This window comes from Cydia pomonella, chromosome 14, assembly GCF_033807575.1.
Source record: "Cydia pomonella isolate Wapato2018A chromosome 14, ilCydPomo1, whole genome shotgun sequence".
Lineage (NCBI taxonomy): Eukaryota > Metazoa > Arthropoda > Insecta > Lepidoptera > Tortricidae > Cydia > Cydia pomonella.
Window position 1 is genome coordinate 21,113,563 of NC_084716.1, and position 16,438 is coordinate 21,130,000.

The window sequence follows — 16,438 nt, forward strand, 5'->3', positions numbered from 1 at the left end:
CTGCTGCAAGTACTCCCCGCAGCTGGACATTGTGGATGTAAAGGCGCGGCAGTATCCACTTCTTTCCGCTCCGCCCGTCTAGGGGCCCGCGTATGCCGCACGCATTTCCTGCTGTCACTCTGCTCTGAACGCAGACGCCTACGGATTGAAATACGTTTTGAGGCAAGGACACATTACGTTTAACTTAGAACGAAATTATTTGAAAAGTTACAGGTGATATCCAGGAAAAATTGTAGCAGTTACACACAAAGGGTCAGTCTTTACTTGGCTTTACTTATTATTAATGGATTGACCAATGATTTAAGTGACTTCTTAGGAGTTTTAGAAGGGTTTTCAGAGACGCGGCCCGTGGTAGTCCGTCTAAACTAGTTATGCACCGATTTAAACGTAACAAAGTGCGGCAGTGTTATTATAGACGTCATATTTTCATCGAAATAAAACATTCATGGGTGTACTCGTATTGCCATTCGTGACCGCCCGCCATACATGAGGCAGGGATAAATATGGGAATGACGACCGGTCTGGCCTAGTCTAGTGGCTGGTTGACCCTGTCTAGGAAGCCAATGGTCCTGGGTTCGAATCCTGGTAAGGCCATTTATTTGTGTGTATTATTATATTTATTATATTTGTCCCTGAATCATGGGTGTTTTGAGACGTACGACATAGTTGTCTCAGGAAAAGAGGTTACGGTGACACTCGACTGACTGAAACCAGTCTACATCATGAGGGAAGAGGTTCCAGCAGTTCCAGCACCAATCCAGGACACCGTCATCCCGCCTGCTCCAGAGAAAATCACGAAGAGCGGACGAGTGGTCAGATTTCCCGACTACTATCGACCGTGATTACGGTCTCAGCGGGGGAGAACTTGTAGCTTGTAGCGGACCGACACGCGAGCAAAATCACTACCGCTCATGAGCTTGGGCAACCGCAGATCACGCCATCTCCGTACGTCACCTATTGTCCGGTTAGAAAACCTAACTTTTCTGGTAACACTGGCTGTCATGCGGGTCGCAGTTCTGTGAACTGTAGTGCCGTACAAGTAATACTCAATGGATAAATATTCTACAGTTACTACTTTTTTTTATTTAAAAACCTTTCAATACTTTTCCGAATTTTAATAAAGTTGCATAGTATGTTTCTATGAAATGATTAACCGAAGAAACAAAATTAATAGTTACAAAAATGTGGGGTACGATTTTTCTATGATTTTTTTTCTTTAAAACAAAATTTGAGAATCAATACGTCGTTTTTTTTACACAAAGGACAAATGGCATTACACCAAATGCCATTATTGGTATTAATGAGTAGCTTGATAAGAGTCTAGCTCAGTTCCGGCCTCGGGAAAATTCATGTTATCTCGAGTTTCCACAAACCCGAACAAATTCTACGATTGTATTTTTTGTAAGCAATTCAGATGAAATCAGACATTGCAGTTACTTAATAATGACCTACTTACGTAAAATAAAATACAAAATGTTAGTTAAGGTATTTATATGTATATAAAATCTTAGAATTACTAATATAAAACCTATCTGTACAATTAAAAAATTGAGTAATAACATTACAGTAATCTAAACACATTTATAAAATTGATCAATCACATTTTTGAAGACGCGACCCTGCCTGCAGGGTTAACAATCTTAAATTTGCTAGAATAGATAACCCTTAAGAATAAATTTTCAGAACACTTAAATGCTTTTTTAGTTGAGGCTAATAAGACAAAAAATAAATTATCACGTACCTACCTATATCTATTCTACCAGTCTAAACTATCATTGTATACGTATTTCGTTACAATTTGCTTGTATGAACAGTTTGACAGTTTCACGTACGATGAATTTTTTCCGGCCAGTTGAGCGTGTAGGTACGTTCTCCGGTTAATGCAAAAAAAAAGAGTGGTTGTACTCTCTGACTACATTTTTAGATCAGTGGGTTTGCCAGTCTGAAGTCAGTTTCACGTGGGATGATTTTTTCCGGCCAGTCGAGCGTGTAGGTGGGTTCTCCGGTTAATGCAACAAAAATGAGTGGTTGCACTCTCATACTACATTTTTAGATCAGTGGGTTTGCCAGTCTGAAGTAACCGCATTCCTGATACGTGTAAATACGTGTAGGTTTGAGATAATGTTGTTTAGCCCAGCAGACCACAGGTGACAGTGTTTAGACAGCTCCTCCCGGTGCCTTCGTCTTTGGCTGCCACAACTTTTTTCTTTTTCTTGCCGTTGGCGTCGTATTTTTTCTCCTCCTGAAACAAAACATATATTTTTGTACCAATACAAGGATCTGTTATTAAGGCTAGCGCGTTTATAAATGACGCCAGAATTGCTTAACAAAAAAATGCAATAATAGTTATTTGTTTTTCAAGGGATTGTTGTTTAAGAGCCCTTATTCCTTGGAGCGTTCTCCGATTTCACGAAATAACGCTCGATAGATGGCGTTGGCGCTCGGTACGCGAGCGCTGGCAACGCGACGCGCGTTTCAATGCAGACTAGAATAATCTTGATAGTTTTCAATATAATGTCAAGCAACATTAATTTTAGTGTTATATGATATCATATGGGCACACTTTATTTTATTTTATATGCACAGTAGTTTTTTTTTTTTATGTACACTACTACTAAGTGTACAGACTACAGAGTGTACTATAACCCTTGCTCTTTATTCTGTCTCTTTCACACCAATGGAAAATGAAAAAGTTAGTAAATAACTGCAGGTATAAATAAAGTATATTAGTGCGATAGAGAGACAGATAGTGTTTCGTTGTCGTGACGTAAAAGATTGTCATGTTGGCTATGCACCCATGGCGCCTAGCCAACATGACAATCGTTTGCGCATGTTAGTGCTATAGAGAGACAGTATTGTTTCGTTGTCGTATCATAAACGATTGGCATGTTGGCTACGCAGCCATGATACCTAGCCAAGAAGCCAATCGATTGCACATATTAGTGCGATAGAGAGACAGATAGTGTTTCCTTGTCGTATCGTAAACGTTTGGCATGGTAGCTACGCACCCATGCTGCCTAGTCAAGATGCCAATCGTTTGCGCACATTAGTGCTATAGAGTTTCAGTTTTATTTGAAATCACGTTAGAGTTTGTATTATTATTTTTGACCCGAATGAAGTCCATCCAGGTTCTCATGATGGAGTCAGGAGTTGGTCACCAGGAGGCCTACCGCGAACCACGTTCGACGTGTTGCCTCTCTGTCGCACTTGTAAATTCGTACGTAAGTGTGATAGGGAGGTAACTTGTCGAACGTGGTTCGCGGTAGGCCCTCTGAACTCCTAATCTATTCATTATAATTCCATCGTGTTTGGGCTCAAAAGATTTGCCCTGACGAACACCATCGATCTAGATGAGGTCCAGGGTCACATGACGGAGTCAGGAGTTGGTCACCAGAACTCCCCAGAACTCCTAATCTACTCATCATAACTCCATCGTGTTTGGGCTCAATAGATTTGCCCTGATGAGCACCATCAATCTAGATGAAGTTCAGGGTCTCATGATGGAGTCAGGAGTTGATCACTAGAACTCCTAATCTACTAATTATAATTCCATCGTGTTTGGGCTCAATAGATTTACCCTGACGAGTACCATCGATCTAAATGAAGTCCAGGGTCTCATGATGGAGTCAGGAGTTGGTCACCAGAACTCCTAATGTACTCATTATAATTCCATCGTGTTTGGGCTCAATAGATTTGCCCTGACGAGTACCATCGATCTAAATGAGGTTCAGGGTCTTATGATGGAGTCAGGAGTTGGTCACCAATAATTCCTAATCCACTCATCATAACTCCATCGTGTTTGGGCTCAATAGAGTTGCCCTGACGAGCACCATCAATCTAGATGAGGTCCAGGGTCTCATGATGGAGTCAGGAGTTGGTACTAGAACTCCTAATCTACTCATTACAAATCCATCGTGTTTGGGCTCAATAGATTTACCCCGACAAGCACTATCAATCTAGTTGAAGTCCGCGGTCTCATGATGGAGTCAGGAGTCGGTCACTAGAACTCCTAATCTACTCATTATAATTCCATCGTGTTTGGGCTCCATAGATTTGCCCTGACGAGCACCATCGACCTATCTTCGATCTATCGAAATCTTTTGAGCCCAAACACGATGTAATTATAATGAGTAGATTGGGAGTTCTGGTGACCAACTCCTGACTCCATCATGAGACCCTGGACCTCATCTAGGTCGATGGTGTTCGTCAGGGCAAATCTTTTGAGCCCAAACACGATGGAGTTATGATGAGTAGATTAGGAGTTCTGGTGACCAACTCCTGACTCCAGCATGAGACCCCGGACCTGATCTAGATCGATGGTGCTCGTCAGGGCAAATCTTTTGAGCCCAAACACGATGGAATTATAATGAGTAGATTAGGAGTTCTAGTGACCAACTCCTGACTCCATCATGAGACCCTGGACTTTATCTAGATTGATGGTGCTCGTCAGGGCAAATCTATTGAGCCCAAACACGATGTAATTATAATGAGTAGATTAGGAGTTCTGGTGACCAACTCCTGACTCCATCATGAGACCCTGGACCTCATCTAGGTCGATGGTGTTCGTCAGGGCAAATCTTCGAGCCCAAACACGATGGAGTTATGATGAGTAGATTAGGAGTTCTGGGGAGTTCTGGTGACCAACTCCTGACTCCGTCATGTGACCCTGGACCTCATCTAGATCGATGGTGTTCGTCAGGGCAAATCTTTTGAGCCCAAACACGATGGAATTATAATGAGTAGATTAGGAGTTCTAGTGACCAACTCCTGACTCCATCATGAGACCCTGGACTTTATCTAGATTGATGGTGCTCGTCAGGGCAAATCTATTGAGCCCAAACACGATGTAATTATAATGAGTAGATTAGGAGTTCTGGTGACCAACTCCTGACTCCATTATGAGACCCTGGACCTCATCTAGGTCGATGGTGTTCGTCAGGGCAAATCTTTTGAGCCCAAACACGATGGAGTTATGATGAGTAGATTAGGAGTTCTGGTGACCAACTCCTGACTCCAGCATGAGACCCCGGACCTCATCTAGATCGATGGTGCTCGTCAGGGCAAATCTTTTGAGCCCAAACACGATAGAGTTATGATGAGTAGATTAGGAGTTCTGGTGACCAACTCCTGACTCCAGCATGAGACCCCGGACCTCATCTAGATCGATGGTGCTCGTCAAGGCAAATCTTTTGAGCCCAAACACGATGGAATTATAATGAGTAGATTAGGAGTTCTAGTGACCAACTCCTGACTCCATCATGAGACCCTGGACTTTATTTAGATTGATGGTGCTCGTCACGGCAAATCTATTGAGCCCAAACACGATGAGGTTATGATGAGTAGTTTAGGAGTTCTGGTGACCAACTCCTGACTCCATCATGAGACCCTGGACCTCATCTAGATCGATGGTGTTCGTCAGGGCAAATCTTTTGAGCCCAAACACGATGGGATTATAATGAGTAGATTAGGAGTTCTGGTGACCAACTCCTGACTCCATCATGAGAACTTTGACTTCATCCGGGTCAAAAATAATAATGCAAACCCTAACGTAATTTCAAGTAAAAATGCGTTTTTCAGAATATCGCCGCCAAATAACACTAGACCCCACTCATAGTGTTGTGTTCCTGCCGGTGAGTAAGGTTGCCAGAGCTCAACGAGGGTCGGGAGGGGGTTAGGGTCGGCAACGCGCATGTAACTCCTCTGGAGTTGCAGGCATACATAGGCTACGGATACTGCTTACCATCAGGCGGGCCGTAAGCTTGTTTGCCACCGACGTAGTATAAAAAAAAGGACCACTGAAAATCCATCGATAAGCGAGAGTCTGTTGTTAAGCATATTGTAAAAAATGAACTTTTATTAAGATTTTCTAATCGCAGTATATAGCACTTCTCGGAACTCCGTAGCTGATTACGAACGTAACGAATGCCTTACAATCGAGCACAGGTCCGTCCTCTAAGCGCGCTCCGCGCAGAATGAGAGCGTGGCGTCAATGCTGCGTGATTTATACGTGTTTTAAAAAAATATAAATTTACGGCAATGTAGGTCCCATAGTTATGATTTTTTTTTTATAGGTTAACATAAAGTTACAGTTTGCTATAATATTATTTTTAAAGCAAAATATGCGTACAATTTGCGGAAAAAAAAATATAATAAAACCCTGTTTTCGCCAAAAAAATGAAGAAAACTCGGAAGGTATTTTATCAGTTTTTTCAAATGAATCTTCGATTGTTCATCATTCCAGCCCCTCGTACGAGATATGTTGAATCAAATTGTAGTCATTCATGTACCAAATGATTCTTGTTTACAGCAAAATTGAGAACCGAAACGCCACATCTCACTGCAAAATTTGGAAAAGACTCCCAAAAAAACTCATTAAAAAAGAGGTTTAAAAGAGAAAACGAAAATTTGAACTGTTGGAGCCGCTAGTTTAGGAAACGATTATTTAAGTACGTTACCAGTTTTTGAATAAATACTAATAGTTACGTCGTAATCTTGAATGAAAAAGGAAGCATTTTACAAAATACGCTCGTCTGTAGGAATAAGGACTCTTAACCACTCGTGCAATGCATTGCATGAGGGTAAAACAAATTCTGCTCCCGAGTCAAACAAAATTGTTTGAAAAAACTACACCAACCCGCAGAAAATATTAGCTGTAAGATATCAAACCAAATCAAATCCAAATGAATTTAATTAAATATTTATTATTCAAAATCATCATGTAAAAATCTATTCTGCCAGCTAACAGCTAACATAAGGAAACGACTCAAGATTTGCATCAGATTACTTTGTTCCACATCAGTTTATGAACAATCAAGAGGGCCTTTACCAGCTGGTGTGGTGAAAAGAGTATTGTCTTCTTCTTGTCCCGGCATCTTGCCACGGCTCTTGGGAACCTGGGGTCCGGTTGGCAACTAATCCTGAGAATTAGTTGCCAAGCGGACTGAGTCGAAAATAGTCGAGTGAAGTCGGATGGAATACCTAGTCGGATGGAATCTCGATGCCATATTATGGAACTCTCTTGCAGCTGTTTTTCTCATAGGCCCCTTCCGACATCCGATATCGGAAAGGCGCTTCCGATAATTTCAAGCATGTGGTAGCCCCCGTCTGCTGCCGCACCGGTAATATTTGTTTGTGTGCGTATATGTAGGCATGTTTGTTGTAGTGTGCGTGACCGCTAAAGACGCCCTCGCGGCCTGACTACGCGGATGTCGGTACTAGTCGGTAGGATTACATATCTGATTGGACAATGTAAAACTTAAACGGATAAAAATGAACCTGGATGTGTTGAAAAAGACAAACAACCGATATTAGGCCAGATAACAAAAAACAGTAGTTCATAATAGGCCTTCATTAAATGGCAGGACACTCGTTACAAAAACCCACTTAGCAAATTGAGCAGCGGTGTAATTCGTGTCAAATACCAGCAAGGGCGAGTCGAGGGCTCTGGTAACCAGTGGCGGGGCAAGACCAACATTTGGTGTGGGCACATTTAGCGAGGCCCTCTGGTGGCGCAAGGTTACGAATATTTTTTACATTGCGTCCGAGTTATACTATTTGAGGCGCGAGGCCCCTCGGACCGCGAGGCTAAATAAAAGTAAACAAAATCTACCCTCAAAGGGCCCCTTAAGTCAGTTGAGGGTAGATGAAAACATTACATGATCAAATAATGTAGGTTAAAGTCAGGTCGTTCAGTGACAGATTCAGGCGATTTTGTATTTGGTTGGTGAACCAATAAATGTTATAACTACCCGAAAATGTACAAATTGTCTGTTTACTTTTATTTAAATACCTAAAGATACAGAGTTATAGCTCTGTCTGTGCTGGTAACAAATACGTAAATGTTATCATATTAAAAACAGGGTTTCCCTAGTAATTACTAGTTTTCTGTATTGCCTCACAGAACTCACGTATTCAATAGTTTTTTTTTTAATTTTCACTAGTTGTAAGTTTTTCGTAAAGCGCCAATTACATCCTCACTTCCCGATATCGGGCCCGAAATCATCAGAATATCAGTACATATGTGCTTGCGTGTGCAGTGCGTTAACAATATTTGAGCAGTAAATAATACTCTGTCTCTAATTGCCAAAAATGTTCAATGTTTGATATTTTTGCATATGAACAATTTTTTCTTACATTTCAAATATTGTTAACTATGTACTGATATTTGATGAAACGGAAAAATATTCTTTCCTGGGCCCGATTTCAGACCTGATAAAGTGTGGATGTATTTGGCACTAAAGGCCTCTTTTAAATCTCTTAAAGGTTTCGATACACTAGTTCGAAAAGAACTCGACTCACTCACTTAACGTAATGAATACCCGGTCAGGATATATAGACAAAAGAAACGCAATGTCGAGTGATCATAGTGAGTGCCCAGCGCTCATCCGCGGCCATCTGCGTGTTCGTTTATAGTGGCCATCAATTGCAACCTATGGGTACACGAGTTAAACGTCACATTGCTCTCTATAGACGTGAAACGATTTTAAAATTGGTTTGCCAAAACCAAGTTATACACTAGTATGTACGAGTATAATACACGGAGAGATATTAGTACATTGTGCAACGAGGGGGTAGGGGAGATACTGGAAACGAGGGAATTAAAGGCCCGAGTTTGCTATATTTTCATCACACTTGCGAAGAAAAAACTAAATTTTAAGCGTATTTTTTTTCAACACCAACGCGTGGTAAATATTAACTGCGTAAAATTACAACTCAAATCCAAATGAACGCTATTAAATAATTATCATTCAAAACATCACTTAAAAGTCTAATCCACCAGCCAAAATGATAAAATAACTAAAATTTGTTTAATAATAATGGTCTCTGCACTGAATGTCAATGAGTTTAGGAACAGACTAGACAAATACTTAATACAGCACAATACATTTTAAGTGAAGATCACTCAGATACAGGCAACTATCAGTTGTTTCAACTGCCTGCCTGATTAGTGATTAATAAATAATAATCATTATTAAGAAACAAAATTTGCATTTTATTACTTTGCCACTGTTGTGGATAAAATTCTACTTTATCACCAGTTTTTGAAGTATTAAAGAAAGTCCTTGGGGGAGAGATGGCCAGCTGGTGTGGTGAAAATTGAATTGCAGTTTTACTACATAGTTTTAGAATCGATGACCACTCTACAAAGAGAGGTGCAAAACGAGTCGGTACGTAAATCCAATAAATCTTAAATTTTTGTCTCCTCCGCAGTCGCCTAAAATCGAACATTTCACACATCTTAAAACACTATCAAGTCATAAAACGGATAGGTCCACATTATCTATCGTAATAAAGACGGCCGCAATTGTGTCGGCCCATAACCGTCTGCTACGGGCTCCCGCGAGACTGAAAGGTGATTGGAATGTGAGTTATGAGAGCTAAGTTGATTGTGTTTTCATCACATTTGCTAGAAAAAGATCTTATTTCATGCAGGTGTACTGAAGGACAATGGCCTATATTGTTCCCACAGGAGTTATGGATTGTGAAAAAAGCTATAACTCCCTAGGGAGTTACAGTTTTTTTTATAATTATCACTAATTCATACAAACCAAGTAGCGTAAATGAGTTTGACTTTTAAATTACTGACGTTTATAATTTAATATTTTTGTTTATGTTTAAATATATTTCATTTTATTCATTTAATAGTCTGGCTGAATGCCGAATAGGTTTGTGCCTTCAATGCGTAACCTGCCAAGAAACCACAATATAGTGGACGAATGATATGTCACCGTACTTAAGAATTATTTCGCTTAAAATTTAGTATTATCTTCGTTACTCGTTTCAAAAAATTTCACTTACTCCCCTCGTTGCACAATTGCGTTGCAATTGGTTGCGTTGTTGTTTATGCAATAGTTGCTTAAACTTGAGATTTAAATAGTCGGGGTGTGATAAGTTGAGAGTTGGGCGTAGGAAATCCTGAAGCAAAAGTTATCAAGTATCTTTTAATTTAAAAATATTAATATACACTAACAGACTACACAATTATTATAATACTAACTTTTAATGTAATTGGAGTTTACTCCTTATAAATCGATTTTCATATAAGCCCGGGAAAGGGGTTTGAAAATGTATGTGGAGAACAATCAAGTGTTATGCCTTCATCACACGTACCGAGTACAGGGGCGAGAGAGTGCCTTCGGCCGAGTGCTCAGTACTCGGTACGGTACTCGGCCAAGGGCACTCGGTATGTGTGATCAAGGCCTTATGTTACGATATGTATCGTGTGCAACTTATCTTGCGCATCCCCTAACAACGGCCTCATGGAAATACTTTATTTATTGTTTTGTTCCTAAATGTAGGTACTGGGATAGCGTAACAGTGTGCCATAACCTCTACGATATCTCCAATAGGTATTGTATTTATGGTCCTGGCGTCGTCGGATTGGCCGCCATATTGGAAAGCATTCGTAGCGTCCGTGCCCATGACTGCTAAGATTGCGTAACAATGTGTCATACCTCTACGATCTCCCCAATCTTGTATTTAGCGAGAATGGTCGTGGCGTCGTCTGAGTGGCCGACATCTTGGAAAGCACTCGTGGCGTCGGTACCCGCTTCTGCTATGATGGCGTCGTTGCCTCCAGGGTGCTGGGGAAACAAAATCAGTTTCATTAAAATTGTATGTAAAATTTCTTCTAGAGCTCTTGATGACTGAGCGTAACACGCGAGCAGTGTCTCCTTTCCAGCTCGGGCAAAAATGCTTTCGTATGTATCTTCGGGTGTCTGAAGTCTGTCTGTCGGGTGGGTGAGAAACGGATAACGATGTTCGATTATTCAATGGTGGTGGGCCTCTAGGTGCGTATGGGACAATTATCTAGTCGACTTAGCTGGTGATGCCATAGTGTAACGATGTACTTTACTCTAATCAAAATAGGAGTAGTTTATTAGACATGAGGATTTAAATAAATAAAAAAATAATAATCTGTTCAAAGCGCGACTGTTCGCTTTCTTACCTGGTCAACATAGCTGGTGACGTCATAGACGGAGTCCTTGTACACAATCCAGATAGGTGCACCAAGCTTGCCGTTGCGTGCTTGCACGTCCGCTAGTCTGTACTGTGTTTGAGCCATGTTTTTGGTGTGGTTGCTGTGAAAAACGGACAAAGATTTAATAGAAAGCTTTGACTTTGAATTAATATCTATGATATCATTTAGAATCGTCATTTAGGTAAATCTGTGCAAAGAAACATATAAAGTGTGTATTTAGAGATTGAAATAAGTTTTGCCCAGCATTGTTATGTTAAGTAATATTTAGTTGTTTCTATACCTGCGAGAACAAAATTACAGCCGATTCATTTATGTATAAGTATTATAATAATATGTAGTATTCCAAAACGACTAATTTGCTATTCGTAGTGCTAACCATCTGTGGACCTTGTTGTGGTTCTTGAGATATCTTGATTTTTTGTTCCTGCTCCATACATTTTTTTAAGCTACTAATTTCATGGCTAATCGATTGAAATTCATAAGTTAGCATAATAATCCAGTATTACAGTACATTAACACGACAATTTTCATTCCAAATCATCTAAAATTAAAAGGTTACCATAACAATGCTAGACAAAACCTATTTCAATCAAAAAAACATAAAAATAACAACTTCAGTTGCTACTTGCTATGCCGAATTTCAGCCCACAGTGCGGTCTGACGTCCGACACCTGAACTGTTTCAGCTAGCACTGATTGACTAGCACGTTTTGTATTTTCATCAACAAATCAAGCATTTACATTTTAAAAGGTGTCATTTGATTAGGTGGAACTGCTAATGCTGATCAGAATGGAACTCTCCAACGACGCATACATAGTTCCCGCTTGGCGATTCCTCTTCTTCGTTATGTTTGTTAGGCAAATTAGGTTTTCAAGACAATATTTTGTCAAGCTTGAGATCTGATGGTAGAATCTATGAGGAATCCAGGAAACTCCTCAAAAAGGCATACATAGAGTATTGTTTGTGACATTTGATGCAATAGAACTGCTGATGATGATCAGAATGGAACTCTTCAACGACGCATAGTTCACGTTTGGCGATTTGTCCTCTTCGCTGTATTTGTTAAGCAAATTAGATTTTCAAGACAAATTTTTGTCAAGTTCTAGTTCTGACGATGGGGTTCATGAGGAATCTTATGTTCATAACTCCTCAAATGTTAAAGGCATTTATATAGTGACCTTAGTATTTTCGTCAACAAATCAAGCATATGAACAAATTCATATGAAACATTACACAATGACGTCACGGTCAACTCACCTACTTTTTTTATATTTCTATCCTATTTATTATACTATATAGAACTTGTGTTTAAAAATAACTGCTATCTATGTTTTCCTAATAATTATCAGGTGCTTCATTTCATGCATGGTGTGAAGTAATTTATTTTAAATACAATCGATTTTTAAATAAAGAATTGCGGGTATCTTACCAGTCAACCAGGGCATCTGAAATGTGTCAAGGTGGGTGCAGTGACAAATCTCCTTTTCTACATAATTAGGCTTAGCTGTCTTTTTAATTTCATTGTATGAAAGCCAAAATCAACAATCATCTTTCTTTCACCCGGTCTCCCTCATTGAAGTCGGTTTTTTTTCTTAAAAATTATTTTACTTTTAAACTAAGCATTTAAGTTGTAAAAAATTATAAAACATTAAAACTATTTCAATTTTCTGATAAAACGTGCCAACATTGTATTTTTGATACTACATATTAGATATACTCAAGAGCAGTTATCAATAAAGTGGGAAACCCCTTTACGAGATAAGGGATACATAATGTGTCATGCCATTGACGCAAAAATGACGTTGAGTCAGATCAATGTCCAATATACGTTGGCCCCAGTGCAACTGTTAAACGTCAAACTCTATGAAATATGACGTTTACTTAACACTTGCACACTGCACAGGCTGCATGGGCTACCAAAATCGCTGCTAACTTATCTTATTGGTTTGACTCTAATTTGACCTAAAGGGAGCTTTTTTATAAAACTACAAATTGAGATAACTAATATATTGACACGTAGAAAAATATATACATACTTGTTACGTAAAATAAACTGTTAAAAATAAAAAATATTGATTATTTAATACGCTTTTTTAGTAGTTTAGCTATAAATATTGTTTAACTTTAATAAATAACAATTAGGTATCAGAATTATACTAAATACATTAAAATTTAACTAGCAATAGAATAAAACTAGTTAAATATTAAACTAATATTAAATAAAACTAAAACTAAACACCGAGGGTCTCGTAGTTTTTAATATTTGTTGTTATAGCCGCAACAGAAATACATCATCTGTGAAAATTTCAACTTTCTAGCTATCACGCTTCATGAGATACAGCCTGGTGACAGACGGACAGACGAACGGACGGACAGCGCAGTCTTATAGTTATAGGGTCCCGTTTGGGTACGGAACCCTAAAAAAGAAGTTATATAAGTAACCCCTTCTAAAACCTGCGCCTGCGGCATTCATCCCATAACGCTGGCCGCGTTACCTCTTTTTTTTTATATATATGACGTCGGTGGCAAACAAGCATACGGCATGCCTGATGGTAAGCAGTATCCGTAGCCTATGTACGCCTGCAACTCCAGAGGAGTTACATGCGCGTTGCCAACCCTAACCCCCTCCCACCCTCGTTGAGCTCTGGCAACCTTACTCACCGGCACTCTACCGGCTCTGTATTGCTAGCGATGTAATAAACTAACAAATTATTATTTAGTTGAGTGACAGTAAGATAAAAGTATCTATAAAATAATTCTTTAATCATTTTTACATACACCTTTTATTCATTTTTTGTGAATAAATCTAAATGTAATTAATAAAAGGATAAAAATATAATTTGAAAGTACAATATTTTGAAATTAAACATATTGGTAACCAAAAGTTTTTAAAGAAGCAAAAACGTCTGCGAACACAATAAACTAACTCTGAAACGGTTACCAATATTAAGTTTAGAATAATTTTAAAGGTGGAAATATTACTGTCTTGGGGAGGCTGTGAGTTCAAGTCTCACCCAAGACAGTAATTTTTCTACTTATAAATTTATTCTAAGCTTAATAGCATCCTATTATAACAAAGTAAATAAAAATAAAGTAAATAAAAATAACATAGTAAATAAAAATAACATAGGACAACTTACCGTTGACGTTGACGTTGCCGGCACGGCAGATAGCAGACTGATTGAGGTGTAAGTTATCGCCAAGCTCTTATCTTGTATCTTATCCTGTAACTCGATTGCTAATTTTACTTATGATAAGATATTTTTTTAACTTCGTCACGAACTTGCCGAAATTCTTTAAAATATTCTCTCGATATTAGTACCTCGCAACATTTGGCTAAAAATAGCAAGTATCAAGTACAGTCACGGACTTAAATTGTTAAGCCATGTGGGGCTTACTTTACATTGGAAATTTCATACTGTTAGTTTCACAACTCAGTCAACTGAACATATGAAAAGAGGAGGATTGTTTTTAGGGTTCCGTAGCCAAATGGCAAAAAACGGAACCCTTATAGATTCGTCATGTCCGTCTGTCTGTCCGATTCTGTCACAGCCACTTTTTTCCGAAACTATAAAAGCTATACTGTTCAAACTTAGTAAGTAGATGTATTCTATGAACCGCATTATGATGTTCACACAAAAATAGAAAAAAAACAATAAATTTTGGGGGTTCCCCATACTTAGAACTGAAACTCAAAAAATCTTTTTTCATCAAACTCATACGTGTGGGGTATCTATGGATAGGTCTTTAAAAATGATATTGAGGTTTCTAATATCATTTTTTTCTAAACTGAAAAGTTTGCGCGAGAGACACTTCCAAAGTGGTAAAAAGTGTGTCCCCCCCCCCGTAACTTCTAAAATAACAGAATGAAAAATCTAAAAAAAATATATGATATACATTGCCATGCAAACTTCCACCGAAAATTGGTTCGAACGAGATCTAGTAAGTAGTTTTTTTTTAATACGTCATAAAAATTAAAAAAAAAAATTTTTTTCATCAAACCCATACGTGTGGGGTATCTATGGATAGGTCTTCAAAAATGATATTTAGGTTTCTAATATCATTTTTTTCTAAACTGAATAGTTTGCGCGAGAGACACTTCCAAAGTGAAAAAATGTGTGTCCCCCCCCCTGTAACTTCTAAAATAACAGAATGAAAAATCTAAAAAAAATATATGATATACATTGCCATGCAAACTTCCACCGAAAATTGGTTCGAACGAGATCTAGTAAGTAGTTTTTTTTAATACGTCATAAAAATTAAAAAAAAAATTTTTTTTCATCAAACCCATACGTGTGGGGTATCTATGGATAGGTCTTCAAAAATGATATTTAGGTTTCTAATATCATTTTTTTCTAAACTGAATAGTTTGCGCGAGAGACACTTCCAAAGTGAAAAAATGTGTGTCCCCCCCCCTGTAACTTCTAAAATAACAGAATGAAAAATCTAAAAAAAATATATGATATACATTACCATGCAAACTTCCACCGAAAATTGGTTTGAACGAGATCTAGTGAATAGTTTTTTTTTAATACGTCAATAAATTAAAAAAATTTTTTTTTCATCAAACCCATACGTGTGGGGTATCTATGGATAGGTCTTCAAAAATGATATTTAGGTTCCTAACATCATTTTTTTCTAAACTGAATAGTTTGCGCGAGAGACAGTTCCAAAGTGGTAAAATGTGTGTCCAAAGTGGTAAAATGTTGAACAAGATCTAGCAAGTAGATTTTTTTTTAATACGTCTTAAATGGTACGGAACCCTTCATGCGCGAGTCCGACTCGCACTTGGCCGCTTTTTTGTTTATGATTTCTAATTCTACACTCAAAATGTTCTTGTACTAAAAACATTTCTCATCTCAATTTGGAATCCCACTTTATTTTATGTTTTTGAAGGAGGAGTTTATTAAAACTTATTTAAACTTTCACGATTTTTATACATTATTAACTAACACATACCCGAGACGCCACCACGGGGACAAGGCCGTCCTCGAAACGTCGGAGGTAAATTTAAAACTTAATACGCGATTAAGTCCCGTTTGTGTTAGTTAATAAATTAAAACTTACATACATACATAAATACATATAATCACGCCTATTTTCCGGAGGGGTAGGCAGAGACCACGGATTTCCACTTGCTACGATCCTGACATACCTCTTTCGCTTCCTTCACTTTCATGACATTCCTCATACACGCTCGTCGATTTAGGGTGCTCTTGACCTGGCCTTTCTTCAGGATTTCCCCGATTTGATCAGAGAAAGTCCGCCGAGGTCTACCCCTTCCAGTTCCTCTTCTACTTCTCCCTTATACACTCTCTTGTTAACCTTCTTTCACTCATTCTTTCCACGTGTCCAAACCATCTCAACATACCTTTCTCAATTTTTGTCACTACATCTTCGTTCAGTCCACACTTTTCCCTTATCACACTGTTCCTAATTATATCTTCTATCTATTCT

At 38.5% G+C, this 16,438-nt stretch overlaps 1 protein-coding gene across 2 annotated transcripts; it reads right to left on the minus strand.

Moving 5' to 3' along the window:
• Window positions 1-1,474: 1,474 nt before the first annotated feature.
• On the minus strand, window positions 1,475-14,356 carry LOC133525189 (cytochrome b5-like). 2 transcript variants are annotated; one of them, XM_061861465.1, is made up of 4 exons: window positions 14,122-14,356; window positions 10,949-11,081; window positions 10,455-10,583; window positions 1,475-2,242 (listed from the first exon to the last, which is right to left on the minus strand). In XM_061861465.1, the coding sequence occupies exons 2-4, from the start codon at window positions 11,063-11,065 to the stop codon at window positions 2,129-2,131; spliced, it is 360 nt and encodes a 119-aa protein (XP_061717449.1). In that variant the 5' UTR covers window positions 11,066-11,081; window positions 14,122-14,356; the 3' UTR covers window positions 1,475-2,128. The 2 variants fall into 2 exon arrangements, with proteins under 2 accessions (XP_061717449.1, XP_061717448.1); XM_061861464.1 differs by lacking the exon at window positions 14,122-14,356 and having other exon boundaries at window positions 10,949-12,625.
• Window positions 14,357-16,438: the final 2,082 nt, after the last annotated feature.